Here is a 20,367-nt window from a genome sequence, read left to right on the forward strand (position 1 = left end):
CCGGGCTCCCCACCGAAAATCGCTCAGCTCTCCCTCTCTCCCTCTTTTTTTTTTCTGATTTGGGCTTCAAATGAATTTTTTTCTGATTTTTAGGGTATTTATAAGAATCGAAAACGGCACCGTTTTGGCCTTAAAACCCAGGGCACAAAACGACGTCGTTTTGCCCTGGGTCGGGTCAACCCGACCCTACCCATTCAGGATCCGTGCGTTTTTTCTCTTAGGGGTTAATTGCGCACGCGGTCCTTCCGCTTTTTCAATACCTTGCAATCAGGTTATTATTTATTCTAAATTGGCCTTGTAATTTATTATGCTTTGCGATTTGGTCCTCTCTTCAACGACGTCGTTTTAAGTATTCGGGTAAATTGCTTATTTGACCCTCTGCAGTTGCACGCGCCTCCAAATGGATCCTCTTGTTTATCTCTTATTTTAAATTCGCCCAAAACTTTGATTTTAATTCAATTTTAGTCCTTTTTCATTTTGTTTGTTTACTTATTTTATTTTCGTTTTTTTAATATTGTTATTATCTTTCCTAATATTATTAATACTATGATTTCTATTATTATTATTGTTATTACTAATATTCTGGTTATTAACATATTATTATTATTATTATATATAATATTAGTGTACGTTTTATTATATATGTATATATATATTTATACATGGTACTATTTTCAATTACTTTATTTCAATATTTTTATTATGTTATATTTGTTTTTTTGTTAATAATATTATTACTATATTTATTATTATTATTATTAATAGTGTATATTTTTTATGTGTATGTATATATTTTGTACATAGTATTATTTTCTAATTACTTTATTTTAATATTTTTCATATTATGTTTATGTATGTATAGCATTACTAATTTTCTTTTATTATTTTCCCTTGTACATATTACTGTTTACACGTTCTTATTATTACTATTATTTATTAGTATTTTACTATTACTATTGTTAGTATTTTTTTTAATCAATACTTAGATATATATATTATGTTTTTTTAATACTATATTTTTAAATACCATATGTATTGTGTATATTCTTAATATTATATATTATATATATTTTCTTAATAACCATATTATATGTATGTATAGTACGAGCGTATTCTATTATTATTACGTTTTTATATATATGTATATGTGTATATTTATGTAATATTAATAGTTGTTTTTTAACATTATTATTATTTCTAATAGGCGTATACTATGTAAATATTTTAATACTATAATATATATACATGTTTTTATATATATATTACGAATATGTATCTTTCTAATATTGTATCTTTACCCATGTCATGTATATATACGTTTTAATGTTTTTTTACTATCTCGTGTATATGTTTTCAATATTTATATGATGTACGTAATTTAACACCGTATTATATACATATATATATAACATCATTAATAGTTTTAATATCATGTTTTCATAATCATATTAACCATTATTATATGTGTATACCTATACATCCATTGTTTCCCTTTCATGTTTAATTCTAGTATTACGTTTAATATCGCATACATCTTTATTGTTTTTAATATTATTGTCACATTTATTATTTGCTTCAATATATTTCTAACTCTTCCATTTATTTATTTTTATATCAATTTTGCTTTGTATTACTTCGAAAATCTTATTCTTGTTTTCTAATTAATTTCAATGCATGAGGCAACGTATCGGTTTAACACTAAGTCGTTGATTTCATCCCTATGTTGGGTGAATCATATCGGCTCGTGTTGAAAATGGAACGCCCTTCTAACAAATCAAAATTTAAAATTTCTCGTCTTTTCAATCGGATCACAATTAAATCTTACATTGAACTCGTATTTTTGAGAATCAAGACAATGCGTGTTTTACAAGATACCAATTTTGGGCGTCGCGAGGGTGCTAATACCTTCCTCGCGCGTAATCGACTCCCGAACCCTACTTTGCTCTAATTTTCACGTAGACCCAAATTTGGCCTTCATTTTTGTTCGAGAATAAATTTTCTTTTAGAAAAAGATGATTTGTTAGGTGTCCGATCACACCTAGAAAAAAGATATGTGGCGACTCCCCTTTTTAATAAAACCGAAAGTCGGTTTTCAAATTTTCAAATAATTGCCTCAATTAGCGATCGAAAGCAAAAAAAAAAAATTAACTTCGCTACAATAAAATTTTCAAAATTTATTGTCGTAACCATTTTTTTGAAAAAAACGGGGGTCGACTTTGGTTTAGAAAATGGAAACAAAAATTAAGAGTCGCCACTAATCTTTTTAGGTGTGATTGGATCACCTTGTAAAAGTGGTTGTTTTTAATAAATGGTTTGATTTATTTAAACAACGATTTTGGTCCACGTAAATCAAGAAAACAGGTTCGGGAGTCGATTACGCACGAGGAAGGATTAGCACCCTCGTAACGCCCAAAAATTGGTACCTAGTTGATTAATTAATGTCTTAGTGTCAAAAATTGAAAGCTTGAAAGACACTGAAATACGATCCTTCTTCGTAAAAACGCTAATTTGAAAATGACCAAATAAATTAAAACAAATGTTAAAGACTTTCTCATCTCGAAGTAATAAAATGTCACTCCCAGTAAGTTAGGACACTATATCTCAAACTTCGAGAATGAGCTTGCCTTTATTTAAAATTCATATATTCTAAATTTTTTTAAAGGTTGTTCGGTTATTTAGGATAAACAAGAAAATTCGAAACCCAGTAAGTTAAGACACGTTTTCTCGAATTTCCTAATACCAAATATTGCCTTTATTTTAAATCAAATTCTTACTTCGAGGTGACAAAGTGTCATACCCAATAAGTTAGGGCACAACACCTCGTACTTCCGGAAATAAATATTATTTTTTTTAAAATAAAAAAACTCGTATAGCGATTTAAAAAAGTATTCCGTTATTTAAATTAAATGAGAAAAAATCGAAACCCAGTAAGTTAGGGCACAATTTTCTCAAATTGTCTAAATACGAAACTTGTTTTGTTTTAGAAAACACAACTATATGCGTCGAGTAAAGGACCAACGTAATCATAATCACATGGTGAAATGAGAAACAAATCGCAGCATTAACATGCATAATAATAATAACAAAGGTGATGATATAAACACAATAGTAATGACGAGTAACATAAACTTGCAGATATATAGATACATGTATGAATAAACGAATAAATATAATGAAATAATGATAATGAGAACAAAACGAAATAAAATAAAATAAATATGATGATAAATGAAATAACAAAACAATTTGTAGTGTAAATTTGATTTTAAATCGAGGATAAGCAAATAAACATATGAGAAAATAAACAAACTTAAAAAATGATAAAATAATAATAGTGGTATAAATATAAATAAGTATTATATGAAACAAAATAATGATACAAAATAAAAAAATTTCAAAGTTCGAAATTACATGAAAGTATAAACGAATACATAATAAAATCAAAGTATTATATAAAAAAACGTAAGTGTATAAAAGAGAAACCATAATAATAATAGTAGTAGTCATAATAAAAGTAAGAATAATACTAAATATAACAATAGTAATATCAGTTAATAAAAAATGAAAAAAAATAGCTATAAAAATAAAAATAAGAACCATGGCAATAAAGAATAATGGTAGTAATAATAATAATGAAAATAAGAGTAATATTAATAGTACATTAAAATACAATTGTAAAATAATGACAATAGTAGTTATAATATATGGGTAATACATAATAGAAAGAATACAAAAATATAGTAATAATAATAAACAATAACGTATATGTGTGAACAATAATGGTAGTACAAAAAAAGAAGTAATGATAATAATAATAGGAGTAATAATAATAATATAATGATGATAAACAATAATAAAAGGAACAAAAATAATAGTAATAATAAAGATATTTAATAATAGTAATAATAACGATGATATAAATAATAATATATACATAAAAATAATAGTTAGAAATAAAAATAATGGAAGTAGTAATAACAATAGTAATAGTAATAAAGATAACAGCAAGAATAATAATAATAATAATAATAATAATAATAATATATTTAATTCATTAATTTAATTAAAATATCAAAAAATAATAAAGATGACTAAATTAAACCTAGAGTAAAAGTTCGGGGCCGAATCAAAAAAATAAAAATAAGGGGAAGGACCCATTTGGAGTGCGCGAATAATATGGGGGACTAAAAAGGAAAATTTTCCTTTCCCCAAAACGCTGCACTTTAATCGGGACCAAAATGTAAACGAAATAAAATTAAAGGGGTGAATTTAAAAGCATAACAAATTTAATTGAAAAATGATGAAAAAGCGGAGGGGCCAAAAGCGCAAATAACCCCTCCGCTTAAACAACACGCGGATCTAAAGCCGGAAGGGTCGGGTCGGGTCGGTCCAAGAGCAAAACGACGTCGTTTTGGGCATTTGAGGCCAGCCCCAAAACGACGTCGTTTTGGGGGCCTATATAAGTCAAATTTTTTGGAAAAAAAAAATCATTTCATCCCTTGTTTTAAAAAAAAACTTCAAGAAGCTCTCTCTCCCCCTCTTCTTCAGCCCTCATTCCGGCCATGGATCCAGCTCCGTCCGCCGCCGTCGCCCACCGCCGGCCCCCGTCACACGGTGGCCGGAACTCCGAAAGGTCATTTTTTTTAAAAATATGTATATATATGTATTTAGTAAAAGGGAAATAGGTTCTAAAAAAATAAAATGAAATAACAAAAACGAAGATAATAAACCTTTTATTGAAGCCTTTGAACTCTTCTTTGTTTTTTTTTTGCTGCGATTTTATGCCCGTATCTTTATCTCTTCCTTGTGTTTAAATCTATTCTTTTTATTGATGAAAAAAAAAAGTCCCTTCTACATTGTGTTTTGATGGCTTTTATAGCCTTGTTACATGCTTTATTTTATATTATCTATCTTTTCTCTTCCTTTTGCAGGTGTAAGTGGAGTGGTGGCACAGTGGTAGTGCTTGCAGACGTCGGTGGTGGATGGGATGGGGAGCAGGTGCTGAACGGCTAGGGTTTCCTTAGCTTTTTTCTTTTGTTATGTGTGTGGGCATAGGTAGGTTTGGGTCTTTGGGGTGATTTGGGTAGGTTATTTGTTTTGAGTGTAGTGGGTATTTAGTGGGCTTGTGTTTGGGTCTGGGTTTAGTAGGTTTTGGGGTTATTGGCTTAGTGGGTTTAGGGGTTTTGGGCCCAAAATTGGGCTTGTACATTTATAGTTTATCAAATAAGTACAGTAAAATCTTCAAATTTATCCCGTTTCTGCTGTTTGATAGATTCAATCTTTCCTTACTAAAAATTATTTATCTCTTAGTACGAAATTTGGATGATGTTTCTGTTTCTTTCTCTTGAAAATAGACTCATTAAAGATTTAAACATATAAATTTAAGCCCCTAATTAATTTTTTTACAATTTTTGACGATTTTCTTAAGTCAAAACAGGGGAACCCAAAATCATTCTAACCTTGTTTCACAAAATTTATTATATCTCATAATTTACCATTTCATTGCTTACACTGTTTCTTCCATGAAAAACTAGACTCAATAAAATTTAATTTCATATTTTGTTCAACCTCTAACTCAATTTCCACTATTTTGATGAATTTTCAAAGTTAGACTACTGTTGCTATCAATAACTATTTTAGTGCAAAATGTTGATTTCCAAGTTTATAACACCCTTATTTTCTTTCTCTATAATTTTTTTTTGCATCATTTTATCTTATTTCTCTTATTTCTCGACAGCAAGCAATTTCAGCTTTTCGTCAAATCCCGTTTTCTACGTTTCGAGTACACACTTGGTATTGTTTCTGACGTGTAAGCACTCCTAAGCCTCCAGAACCTAAAAATCGACCAACATATCTCCAGATTAATCACTTAATTCATTTTTAATCAACTAATTTCAGAAGGAACTCGACTAAAAACCTAACAAAACCCTTATCTTGCTTGAGTAACCACGACTTCGCACAATCACAGCGTCAGTTCAAAACCACCAACCCCTTGATTAACTCCTAAACACAAAAAAAGAATCCCCATTTTAGAGATTAACCAAGAACGATTAACAATAGACAAAACTGTTACTTACCGAACACGTGCAACCAACGATGAACAACCGAATCAATTGAAAAAAAAAAGGGAAAAAATGGAAGGAAAAAAATAATGAAAATTTCGGCAACAACTAGGGGAAAGAATCAGCAGAGGATAAAAGAAAAGAAGAAGAAGAAGAAAATGTCAGAAAAAGTTTGGGGAATTGAAGAGAATCGAAACTCTATTATTATTATTTTGCAACAAAGAGATAATCAAATTATTTTCTGATAACCTCTCCCCAATTATCTCCTAAATCACTCCCTATTAACCCACTAAAACACAACTACTCAGAATTTTGTCCCAACACAACTCTTAGTCAAAATTGGAGCAAAAATACTGTTTCCACGCCATCACAGAGAATTGACACAAGACCTCTAACACTACACTTAACCACTAGACCAACAAGCCTATTTTGATATAAACTTACCAACAATTAAACTTAAGCCCTTTGCACAAGGTTAAGGCTTTATTTATAAAAATACCAAAATTTACCTAAGTAGGGCTTGAACTTGGGACCTCACACACACACCTAGAACACTTAACCACTGAAGCAGATACTCAATTGTGTGTCATAAATACACGAAATCAAAAATCAAAATTTTTGGGCGTTACAAGCATCACATTTATTGTACTGCAACAACTGCTCCCCACCTGAGATTCTTCTTGTGTCTACGACGGTGCAGGCCTTCGAATAAGAATGAAGGTTAAATGTATCGGTTTACTGGAAATAGAGAAAAAAATTACACTGATTATAGCGAGAAGCCTCAGATTTTTTCTGTACGAATATGCTATTAAACTTTTTTGTGGTATTTATAGGGCATCATTTTCGGGTATTCAAAAAGATTGAGCTCATGGCCATGTAACGACAGTCAACTGGCTCCTCCGTTATACCTTGATCCATTACCGCATAACGGTTGTCAATTGAGACCTCTACGTTGACTTCCACCATTAACTGTAGAAAGCGAAATCACCGCATAACCGACTTCCCTAAGATAGGCTTTAGAGGTAATGATCCTATCTCGGCATGATATATGAAATGAGTGCGGCTCAGAGCGATATCCTTGTTGGGAAATGTGCCCATATTGTAGTAAACAAGTAATTATTTTCTATTTATTTGAACGATAAATAAATAAAGTTAATTTCATATTTCACTATTATATCTTCTGTATTTATATCTTTTATATTTTGCATACATAATGAAATTGTGACAATCAAATATTAGTTTATTGATTGTTTAAAGTTCAAATTGTAGATAAGTGGCATTGTAAATAATGTTTACATTGCGAGAATAACAACTTACTTTAGTAGATAACCTAAATGAGTCCATAATCCCATAAAAGAATCAAAATGAGCATTTGATTCAGATACTGAGAAGGATTATTATGTTGTCTACAATTTTAATTGGGGAGATGACTAGTTTTGACTATCGGAGTAGTTGACTCCACGAGTAGAGACATAGATGTATTTATTGGTAGAATGATACATTGGACTGGACTCAAGATAAATTAATTCTAAATCTATTTTTGAATTAATTCACTTGTGACTTTCATGGTGTGATTTACCTAAATTTTGAATTAGTCACTGACCATGCATATGCAACTCATGTGATTTGATATAAGTGGATGCTTATGCTCTAAAGATGATCGAGCCCATAGTCGGTATGTTCGGTAAATAACTTGTGTACAGCATGGCTTTACTAGTAATAGTGGAATTCATAGCTCAATTAAAGAGTTAATAGTATTCTTTCATTGGCATTGTGTGGATTGATAAATATGAAACGTGACCACGGGTTGCTTATTCTCAAACGAGCAATTTATCTCAGTCATTTGTTGACAGTGATCATATTAATCATTAAGAAGACACAATGGTGACAATGAGATAAAATAGGATTATATTAAGTGAATGGATTTAACTCAAAGAAATCAATGATATCATATGAGGGTAACACACACATGACGAGGTCATTGGACAAAGCAGTTGGATGAATTGCTTTCGTAAAGAGTATACAATAAGGAGTTTTCAATCATGATACTTCTTGTGGACTGAGTCCATGATTAAGTAATTGCAAATTATCAAAACGATGCTTTTGGTCATAATTACAATCACTAGAGCCTAATTGTATATGTCCGATTGGTCCCTCCGCTAGCTCAACAAAAACTCAATCGGACTGCATTTGAATCAGAAGAATATTCTAGGACTTTGGGAATAATTTAATTGAGTCAAATTTCTCAATGTGGAATTAAATTAGATGGTTGTGAGAATTGTTCAACTAGAGAATTTGATTAAAGAATTTTCTTGAAAACTTAATTTGGAAAATCTAAGTGACTTTTAAAAAAAAAATTTGATTAAGTAAAATTAAATTAATCAAATCAATTAAAATTAATATGATATTTTTTTAAGTTAATTTTCATGTTAGACAATCGGCCCAATGAGTAATTGAACTTGAAAATTGGATCTGATATCTTAAATTGGGCCCGGGAGCCTAAAACTGAGACCAAGACCCAAAAACTGGTCGAACCAAACTTGGTATGTGAAACCGGGCTGAAGGTCCAAACGATGGCTAGATCGTACCGGTGGGTCATCATTAACCCGAACCGAATTTGCTCAGGGTGCCGTAAGGGTGTTGCACCTGCATCACCAGACATAGCGGTCCGGTGGCTGCGACACGGCATCCCAGTGGTCGACGACGGTTAGTTGTTGGAGGTTGACCAGTGGAAGAGTTACACTTTTATTGGGACTCTACCAGAGAATTTGAATTTAGATTAATTATTCTAAAAATAATATTATTTTAATAGTTTAATATTAAATTAAATTTAATACTTATCTTAATAGTATTTTATTAATTTAATATTAAAGTGATTAAATTAATATTAATATTTAATTTAATTTAATGTTTATATACAAGATAAATATTCTATTATTTTAATAAGATTTAATATTAAATTTAATCTAATATTTATCAAGATAAATATTAGATTAAATTTAATATTAAAGTGATTAAGTTTAATCACAGTTGAACTCTTTAAACTTTCCTTATATAAAGAGAGTATTGGGTTATTATTTACACAAGAAAATTTTTAGAGATATTTTTTTGGTTTATAACTTGACCCAAAAGTTTAGAGAAATTGTAATATTAACCACTGGTAATTTTTGTGAAAAATTTTCTAATTCGAAGTGAGCCCACACTTGGAAAACGTGAGTGTCGAAACCATTTTCAAATCGAGTTTTGGAAAATGGGAATCGACTTTAAGAAAAATGAAAACGGGAGTCGCCACCAATCTTTTTAGGTGTGATTGGATCACCTTATAAAATGTTTTGTTTTAAAATCATTAGTTTTGGTCTACGAAATCAGAAAATGGGTTTGGGATCCGGTTACGTACGAGGAAGGGTTAGCACCCTCGTAACGCCCAAAAATTGGTACCTAATTGATTATCAAGTGTCTTTAATGTAGGAAATTCAAAAATTTTAAGATGCAATCCTCTTTAGAATATTTTGATTTTGAAAATTGAGATTCACTCGTATCAAAATATTGACACTAAGTTAGCCCCCCTTTTTGAAATCCCTATCTCGAAACGACAAAATGCCACATCCAATAAGTTAGGACACAACGCTTTGAAATTCCAAGACAATTGCTCGTATTTTGAAAATCTTAAAAACTTAGAAGGGTACTTGACTATTCGAACTCAACGAGAAAAGTTGCAACCCAATAAGTTAGGGCACTACTTTTCTCGAAGCTTTCCAATACTAAGCATGGCCTTTTTTATTTTTATAAAACTTTTAAATATTATTTTACATGACCTTTTAGAGTGACAATTTTATATTACGAAACATAGATATTCAAATAGCGTATATTATAAAGTATTATAACACTTTATATAAATGCAATCACTATATAGATGGTAAAATAGAATAATAAAAATAATCATGCTAAGCAAATAGGAATATACCAAAAAGAAAGCATAATAAATGCACTAATTATATACAATATATCATAAATAAAACATTAAATAATATAAAAAACATGGTAAATATTAATGTGTAAAATATGTATGAGTAAAAATAGATGACATGCATAGCAAATGGATAAATAGAATCTACATAAAATATAAAATCCAATAATTTAATGTACACATGAATGGATTAATAAATAAAATGATGCATATAATACAATATATCAATGCACATATATAAAAATATGCATTTGAAAGTAAATTATAAAAGTCTAAGATATTACATAACATATGAAATACATAACATAACAATAATACATTAATGCTAAAGTAAAAAACAAATATTGTATAATAATAAAAAAACATAAGTTTTAAAAATATATGTATAATATAAACAATTGATAAATAGAATGAGCATATAAAAAAATGTGATATTTAATAATAAATTTAAAATATAATATATAATAAAAAATATATTTATAAGAATAATAATTATATAAAATATATAAAATATATTGGTTTAGAAAAATAATGTATAAAATATCAAATATGTAAAATAATTTATATTTATAATGAAATGATTATATAATATATATACATGCATAGAAAATATATATTTGAAAATAAACTATATAAAAAGGTTAATATTATAATATATAAAATACATAATCAAATGTATAAAAGATAGGAAAAAATATACATATTTGAAAAATAAAGAAATTAAAATAAAAAGAGTTGAAAAACTAAGATAGACGAGGAATAAAATAAGAACAAACCACAAAGAGTAAGAACGCAAGAGGGAGAGAAATTTGAGTGAATGCTCTTCAAGAATTCTTATTGCTTCCCAAAACTCAAGTCCCTTTACAATGAAGGGAGAGGCCTCTATTTATAATTGAGCCTCCCCAAATCCAACGGTACAGATCAATTACATCAACGGTTAAGATTAAAGGATATCTACAAATTAAATCTCCAAGATTACAAAATCATATCTTCTAAGATTGTATATCATATCTAAGATTGCAATCATACCTAAGATTGTATCATATCTAAGATTGCAATCATATCTAAGATTGCAATCATATCTAAGATTGTATCATATCTAAGATTGCATATCATTGAAGATTATATTTCCATATGAGTCAAGCTTGTAGATGGATCTTAAATCTTTTCAAGTAATGGGCCATTCCGATCAGGCCAAATTATATTTGTAATTCTGGACTGAACTTGGACTTTGTTTTTTTTTTTGGGGGTTTATTATTTTAAATACTGAAATGGGCCGGGCAAAATTAAGTGTCTACAGCTGCCCCTTTTTGCTCATTGCTATGTAATAGGAATTGAGCAAAGACCATAAAGGACCAAATTTGCCCGGCCTAGCCCAATCTTTGCGATCTTTTCCTCGAATGGTCTTCTACCTTCTCCCTACGACCTCAAGAATGCTATGTTGATATCTTTGATCTGTTTTCTGCCGAACACAGAGACACTGAGTCTACTTCTTCGATTTGTAAGGATGTCAAATCATCTTGAGTCTGTTTGAGAACATTTGAGAATCATATCTGCAAGGTCCTCGACTTGTTCCTTGTAAGCACAAGGATGCCTAAACCATATTGAGTCTGTTTGAGAACATTTGAGAGTCATGTCTGCAAGGTCCTCAATTTGTTCCTTGTAAGCACAAGGGTGCCAAACCATCTTGAGTCTGTTTGAGAACATTTGAGAGTCATATCTGCAATGTCCTCGATTTCTTCCTTGTAAGCACAAGGATGCCAAACCATCTTGAGTCTGTTTGAGAACATTTGAGAGTCATATCTGCAATGTCCTTGATTTGTTCCTTGTAAGCACAAGGATGCCAAACCATCTTGGATCTGCTTCAGTATAAACATCTGAAGGTTATATCTGTTATATTTGAGAACCTCTGAGAGTCAAATCTGCTATGTCCTCGATTTGTTCCTTGTAAACACAAAAATACCAAATCATCTTGGATCTGCTTCAGTATAAACATCTGAAGGTTAGATCTGCTATATTAACCACTGGTAATTTTTGTGAAAAATTTTCTGACTCGAAGCGAGCCCACACTTGGAAAACGTGAGTTTGAGGATAGCAGAGAAGACTACTCGGTCGAAGCACTCATCCTAGACGAATTGAAAATATATAATTTTGATTAAGTGTTTATTACTTTAGATATCACAACTAAGATCTTGTTTTGGAAAAAAAAATTAAAACTATGGCTTTTCCTTAAATTTATTTTCTGTTGCGTTTCCTAAACTCGTTTTTCCAACAATCGTGTCATTGACAAATGTTACGGACCAAAATCAGGAGGAAAGTGAGTCATGCGTTGCATAACATGAGTTACAGACCAAAATCAGAAGGAAAGTCAGCGGATCGACTTGGGGAAAAATTACGAGATTGCAATGCAAATTTCTTACGCCTAGCTGGATGAGTTTTCACTTTCTCTCTTAAAAATGACTTATTTTCTTAATTAAATTTTAAAACAGGCCTAAAAATAGGCTATTGAGCTAATTTAACCTTCGAAAAATAGGATTTTTGGAAGACATGTAATTTCATTAAATTTTGAAGCATGAGTGAAAGAATTTGCCTCCTAGCTCTTATGTTATATTATATATATATCATGCAAAATAAAAGAAATTGGATAAAATATTTAAATATCAAATAATTAATACACTAAATGTTCATACACCTAACTAAGGTGACCAAATTTAACGTGCCTTAAATTCATGTTCATCATTTGCAATCCATAGCATTTCAGTTCTACCACATGATTGTATATATATTGCACTTATTTCACTCATTGATTAGTTGCTTTCACTTCTCTATAATATATAGTCTCAAAGGTTTCTTTTTTAATATTTTCACCCCTCTATTATTAAAGAAATATTTTAATCTAAGTTGACATTTTTATTCTTACATATTAAATTTATTGTTGATGAAATAATATGTCTTAATAGTAATTGACATGGCATTAAATCGAATATTGAATTAAATTAAAAAGCTAAACAACACTTTCGAAGACCGAGTAGAGGTGAGAAATTGATTCTGGTTTTACCCTAAATTGTTTTCTATTCTATCTGGTTTTTTTGCATGTAATTATCGTGTTTAAATTATTTGTAATTTGGTCCACACCAGCTACCATTAAGCCACATCGTTTCATTTATTTACAAAATGAGTGAGTTTATTTTTTAATGTCATGTCCTTCTATTAACGATAAAGTTAATGTGCAGGGATTAAAATGTCATCTTTTTAAAAGTATAGGGGCTAAAATGGACTTTTTGATATGGTAAGGAGACTTGTATTGAACTCTAACCCATATATATAAAAGCTAGCTGTTGATGTATATATGGGGAGGGATTCACTTACATCGATGTAAAATTAAAGTAGTTTTACACTCTTTCATATCTCTTTGAACAATAAATATTTTAACGATCCAACCATTAAATTTTGATATAATTATAATTGTCATGCATGTAAATTGTTGAATTGATTCGATATCATATCGATCTAAAGTATTGTATATATTAATATTTATTAAATGGCTGACCGTGTTTTTATATAAAATAAATAGTTAGAAAATTTTAATTTACGTCAAATTTGACATGCATGATCTATATAAATGGAATATAAAATATAACAGTTGGATCATTAAAATATGAATTGTACACAAATATATGAAAGAGTAATTTTACACTAATATAAGTGTGTTGAGTGTTTCTTTGTGTCATTTAGATGGTGAAATTATCTATTTATATGATATGGTTACTGTTTATAGATGTGATGTCGACACGTATCCTACTCTAGGTCTAACGCGTGTTTATACGATGAGGGTTCGCCTATGTGATGGCGTGTGAACCCACATCATGCAATCTCATGTGCAAACTTATAGTGTCACATGAGCTTGAAGTGCAAATCGTGTAAAACTTGACTCGAATCCAATCAGATTATGAGTAGATAATAATGAGTATCGTAACAAAGTGGAACTTCCCCCACACATATATAAAAACAGATGGGATAATCTATCATCTTCCAAATAATAATATTTTCACGTTATATAAAGTTACAAAATCTTATGTATATATAGAAGAGGCAAATTACTATATAATTATAATAATGACCAAATACATTATCTAGCTAACTCTACGTTTATCAAAAGCAAAAAAAAAGCAAAAAAGAAAAATCAAGATGGAATTATATTGTTTTTTTTTCTATTTTAAGAGAAATGCTATGGAATATTTGTAATTTGGAAGAAGAAAAAAATTAACAGCCCTCAAAGTCTGTAACTGAGAAAGAAGAAGCTTTATCGGGCATGTTCCCAGCATGGCGTAGCCCTAATGTAAGTGACACATCGCCCCCAGTGGTCCCAAACCTTATTAGGGTCGAACCAATGTCAGTGTTGTCAGCAGTAATGGTCCCAACAATGTTGTTGCTGCCACGATGACATGTGTCATCGGTGACAGCTAATAGTCTTTGGTGGATATCCGAGTCGGAAACCGGTGGTGTCACCTCCGTTGCGGTGGAGGTATTAGTAGTACTCGTACCGGTGTTGGTAAGTTGGTTTTCGGAGAAGCATTGTGTAGTATTGGTTCCAATGAGTGAAGGGTCGTTTTCCGGTGGTTGTGGTGGTGGTGATGCGCCACCTGCCCCGCCGACCGCTGTGGTTGAAGGGGTTGATGTTTGTGCAGCATTGTTGTTGGTCCTTGTTCCTTTATTATTATCTCCTCCTTCTTTTGACTCTTGTTGGTACATCTCTTCCACCATGGGTTTCCACAACCTAACCCTGGCATTTATGAACCAATTTGATACCTACAAAAATAAATCGATAAAAGGTAAATTACACTGGGAGTTAATAAATTTCAAAATATTATAAAATTATCACTAAATTATTCAAAAGTTTTTATCTAAATCACTGGCAGTTCAGTGTTAAGTTTTATATATATATAAAAAGTCTATTTAACGAGCTCTAAGTGACGATTTAATAATCGATACAGTGGATTAGTATCTATCAACGAGTAGAATAACATACATTAAATCAAAATCAATCTCACAGTTAATGTCAGAGATCAAAGAAAAAAGCTGTTTAAATTTAGTTTTTAGATTTACGATGTTTAAAGTTGTTTCATGAAAAAAAATAAAAAAAACTTTTGATTGATGTAGATAATATAAATAAATAAGACCATATATCAGTGATTTAACATCCTAATAATTTAAATAAAAAATTTTATATAACGTAATGACTACGTAATTTTTTAAAATTAAGTGACTAAAATATAAACGTACTAAAAAATAAATAATAAGCAATAAATAATTATGGTGGGGGTGGGGGGACTGTTGATCAACTAGCTATATCTTTCCTCACATGTTGCTCAATGATGTCTGTTTCCTTACAGAAAGCTCCAAAAAGCAGTCATGATTAGGGCGAGGCAAGGAAAGGGGGGACTCCATTAATGACCTCGAATCACTGTATTTATTTCAGTGTTATAAATTATAAAAGACATAGGTCTAGAATTAGGTGTTTGTCTTTCATATATATTATATATCGGTAAAATTTTCATAGGAACCCTTATATTAAGATTTAATTAAAAAATAAATTAATTAATTATCTAGACATTAGATCAGAGCAAACGGATCATCATGTTGATGTATAAAAACCAATTTATAATAATAAAAATAGATGAAAATTTTAACAGAAATTAATTTACTCTTTAATGTAGTACACAAATACTAATTTACTTATTTTTAAATAAAAAATATAATTTAACTTCTAATAAACGACCTGTATCATACTTTATGTATAACACACCTTCCAACCGCACGTTTCCATGCAAAACTAAGAATTATATTATTATGCCCCCATTAATTAAACACTTAACCAGAAAACAATAAAAGGAATGGTGTATTTATGGTGACTTTTATCGTGTAGTTGAAAGTGTAATTGATATGAGAGATAAGAAGAACACAACACGGAGAGAGAGAGAGAGAGAGAGAGAGTATGTTCAAAGCTGCAATCTTTCATGTCTTCTATTTGTGTACTTTTGTCTCTTTTCATTTTCAGAAGGAAAAAAAAACCTCAGAATCTATGTTATGTCCTATGGGTAATAAAAAAAACATCAGAGAAATAAAAACCCAAATCCATGCAAAAGTCACCCCCTCCGCCCTTCCTTGTGAAACTTACTTATGGTGTATATATATAATGTGAAAGTGAAAAAGAAGGGGCATTACCTGGTTTCTCGATAAACCAGTCTGTCGAGCTAAAAGATGCTTATCTGCATCACTTGGGTACCTGAGAAATAGACCAGAAAAAGACATTAGACTCCATTTACCGTATAAAGAGACTCATAGATGCTCTTTTTTCTTTACCATGCATGGGCGTGAGAATCTAAGATATATAGTAAAACATCATCACCATAACCAGCACCAGTTGTTTCTTTTGCAGTACAACATCTCTTTCATTATTACTTACATGCACACACACATATATCACTTAGTAACAAAAAGAAAAAAGGTTAAATTAAAAGTATCATAGTGTTTTTTCTTCAATATTTTATTATTATTAAAAATTATCGTAGTTGACTAAATAATTAAATAATTACGCGTGGGTGTTACGTATTACTCATATTTACATTATGAAATTTTTAATAAAAAAGTCAATTTACTTTTTAACTTACCATATTTGAATCACAGAAGCAAGAGTGAAGCCAGGAAAATGTATTAGAAGGGACCAAAAATTAATAAAATTTTGAGAGAATTAAAAAGTAATTTTAATTATATACTACTTGTAATTTCTTAAAAATTAAAACACATATAAAAAATATATATTTTCAGGGAGAAATACCACTACCAACACCTTCTCTGCTCCTTACTCAAGGATAAAATGCAATCCGATAATAAGGTGTCATCTGTGATACAAAGCTCTAATAAAGTTGACTCTTTTTTTTTTTTCGAAATAACGAATTTTTGGGGGTCACTGAGTGACATATAAACAGCTTATTATTATTCATCCCAAGGATATACTTGGATTTCGTGAGCTAAATAAAATGTTTCATTATGCCATATATATATATACACTCAATTACCAATGATGCAGATTCTATTGTTAACCTATATAATATATGTCAGATAATAGGGGTCAAAAGAACGTACGGGTGTAAAAAATGTTCGAAAAGCCAAGCTCTTAATATGTTGACAGATCGTTCAGGCAAGCCTCTTTGTGGTCTCCAAGCTTCATGTTCCATCATTCCTATTTGATGAAATGCTTTTTGTTGTCTTAAACTTTGTTCTAACATCCTTAACCTTGGTGTTTCTCCTTTAGTTATGCCTGATGTTCCAACTCCATCTTTTTCACCTAACAGTTCACAACTGTGTTTCAATTGGCTTGATATAGCATCTTTTAAACACCTAAAATGTCTTGACATTGCTTTTTGAGCAAGAGCTGTGTATGGTATTGCTGCACCATAACCCATTACTAGATCAAATGAGTTTACTACTGTTTGCATTTGTTCACAGTAATGGTTGTATCTCCTATCCACCTACAACAAGAACAAGAACAACCATTGTTAATAATGTTTTGTAATGAAATGATATGTTAATGGTGGTGATATCTTTGTGCCTTACCCCCCCCCCTTTTAACAAGAGTAAATAAGGTTAAAAATATCATGAAAAAACTTGTACTAAGAGTCGATTGTATTTTGTCTCCCTTTGCTCAAAATATGAGCAAATTAGTCTTTATACATAAGATTAAAGAGTAAATTTCATCTATTTCTATTATTAAAAATTAGTTCATATATGTCAGCATGAGGTATACATGACACATCACATGTCAGTGTCTGATTATTTTATTTGTCATGCTAGTTTTTAACAGTAAAAATTTATAAAATTTTCAAAAAAAAAGATTAGCTTATTTCTTTGACTAATATATAAAAATTAATTTACCTTTTTGTTATCATAGAGGATAAAATGCAATCTCAACGCTAATAAAACAAATTATAATATTAAGATGTTATATTATGGTATGGATGGGATGCTCATAAGTTTATATATATATATGGTGGGCAAATAGTCAACTTTCAATCAAATGGAACATCCCACCAAAACTAATATAGACCCCTAGATTTTTAGAATAGAAAAATCAAATAAATCAAACTCTACCAACTAGATACTATTTGAGTACCCTTTTGCACCATAGCCGGCTTTGTGCTCTATCATTTGGTCATTGACTATTGAAGGAGAGAGAGGAAAAGAGATTAGAGAATACATGCCTCATCAAGCATGGATAAAAGTTTGACCTTCCTTCTTTGATGTTCAATTCTATCAGAAGCTGAAAATGGAGGAAGATCCTTTGTTGATGAAGATGAACCATTGGTTGTTGTTCCATCATTGCTTGGATTAGAGCTAGGGTTTATGTTGTTTTTACCAAGTTTTTTCTTCTTGAATCGACCGCTACCAACACTGCAGAATTCTTCTAATAGTTCTTGAGCTGGTTTGGTGTACTTTGAGTTCCTTAATGCATTGACCATTCCCAATGATGAATTGTACCCAACATGAACTTGATGGTTTTGAACCAATCCAAGTGGCTGATGAGGAGAATGATGGTCATGCTTGTATTGAAACTGCGCTGTAGCTGTAGCAGAAGAACCACCACCACCATCAGCACCACCAGTAGCACCTCCTTGGTTATAATACAATTTGGCTGCTTCCAAGTGTTGTAAAGATGATAAAGATAGTGAAAGGCCTTGGCCTTGGCCTTGGCCTTGGCCTTGGCCATGGCCTCCTTCATGGGAATTATCAGGAACCCAAGTGAATTGAGGTGGAAAAGCACCTCCATGAAACCCTCGTGGTGGTGGTTGTGGTTGTGGTGGTGGAGGGGAAGGCGACCTTGTTTGTGGGTTCATCAAGAAAAGATGCATGGCAGCTGCTGAATCAGCATTAATACTCGGCAACTGTTGTTGTTGAGCTAAACTATCACGGTCGTTCTTTGATTCACCTAACTGTCCTCGATAATTAGCTTGCAAAGACTGGTCTAATAACTCGGTGGAAGCGGCGGTCACCGTAACACTTGAAGGAAAATAAAACATTTCCGATAATAACATACCTGTTGATTCATAAACAGGTAAAGCATTTGATTCTTCTTCTTCAATCCCTACTAATGGTGGTGGTGGTGGTTCAAACCCTTGAACCCTTAACTTATCTCTCCGGATCTGTTGTACCAGCTGCTGCTGCTGTTCTTGGTGGTTTATGGCTGATCTCTCGAACCCATTTGAGAAACTGAAGATACCAGCAGCTGCTTGATGGTGGTGGTGGTGGTGATGGTGGTAACCTTGGGAAGCCATAGAATTTCTTTAGAATCATATATCAACAAGCCTTCATCATCATCATCTATACCTTCTCTGCTCAATTATGGATCCAAAAACAAAGAACACCCCATCTTGTTATTAATCATAAACAACATAAAAAGAAAAACAAGAAAAGAAATGGGTTTTTGTTTATTAATCATTTTCATCATTATATATATTAAAGAGGTGTATATGTGTGAGAGAGTGAGTGTATGTATATATATAGGGAGACAGCAGACCTTGTTAGAGAGTTGCAGAGAATGAAAGGATATGTAAGAGAGAGAGCTCTTAAGACATCGTTTTCTCTTCTAAGGTATTGAAAGCTTTCTTCAATTCCCTCCTTTTCTTTTCTTTTCCTTTCTTTTCTTTTCTTTTCTTGCTGTATATGTCTATGTGTGTGTGTTTGCCTGTGTCTGTCGTCTCTTTCTCTCCTTTTCTTTCCTCTCCTTTGTAGCAGTGACCCTTTTCTTTATTTTATATATATATAGGCTGCAAAATAATGACAGTAAAAAAGAATCAAATAATAAGGAAGAAAAAGAAATGATAATCTTATTTTTTTCTCGAGAAAACATGAAGAAATAGACCCAGATGTGAAAAATATCAGAAATGAGGGGAAAAGTTTGCTATAATGAAAAACTTAATTTTAGAAAAACATTTTATAATGAAAAATATTTGCTAATAATTTAGAATTATTATTTCTTTTATTAACTCCCTAAACTACTCGTAATCTAAGTATAATACAGTATGTAATAGGGATCAGATTATATTTTATCCGTTTCACTTATACAATTAAAAATTAGAGTAAATTTAACCAGATAATGACACGTGATATACTATATGTTCCTTATGTTGACGAATAAAAATTAGTTTTTAATAGTAAAAATGAATAGAATTTTTAACAGAAAAACTAATTTTATTTTTTAATCTAACATACAAATACTAATTTACACTTTTTGAATAAACGGGACAAAGTATTGAAAGTGAATAAATTATATATTACTCC

At 30.8% G+C, this 20,367-nt stretch overlaps 1 protein-coding gene across 1 annotated transcript; it reads right to left on the minus strand.

The window, feature by feature from the left end:
* Positions 1-14,134: 14,134 nt before the first annotated feature.
* LOC107940593 (BEL1-like homeodomain protein 4) lies at positions 14,135-19,994 on the minus strand. The gene is made up of 5 exons (XM_016874036.2): positions 19,604-19,994; positions 18,291-19,418; positions 17,176-17,561; positions 16,255-16,315; positions 14,135-14,838 (listed from the first exon to the last, which is right to left on the minus strand). The coding sequence occupies exons 2-5, from the start codon at positions 19,359-19,361 to the stop codon at positions 14,293-14,295; spliced, it is 2,064 nt and encodes a 687-aa protein (XP_016729525.1). The 5' UTR covers positions 19,362-19,418; positions 19,604-19,994; the 3' UTR covers positions 14,135-14,292.
* Positions 19,995-20,367: the final 373 nt, after the last annotated feature.

This window comes from Gossypium hirsutum, chromosome A02 (assembly GCF_007990345.1).
Source record: "Gossypium hirsutum isolate 1008001.06 chromosome A02, Gossypium_hirsutum_v2.1, whole genome shotgun sequence".
In the NCBI taxonomy this organism is placed as follows: domain Eukaryota; kingdom Viridiplantae; phylum Streptophyta; class Magnoliopsida; order Malvales; family Malvaceae; genus Gossypium; species Gossypium hirsutum.

What these genes read in the sequence shown, in the direction of transcription:
- LOC107940593 (XM_016874036.2), bottom strand. Translation starts at nt 19,361, where the DNA reads ATGGCTTCCCAAGGTTACCACCATCACCACCACCACCACCATCAAGCA. An exon ending in TTCGAACATTTTTTACACCC is followed by an intron (nt 16,316 to 17,175) that starts GTACGTTCTTTT and finishes TCTATTTCTCAG; the next exon opens with GTACCCAAGTGATGCAGATA. An exon ending in CTGGTTTATCGAGAAACCAG is followed by an intron (nt 14,839 to 16,254) that starts GTAATGCCCCTT and finishes TTATTTTTGTAG; the next exon opens with GTATCAAATTGGTTCATAAA.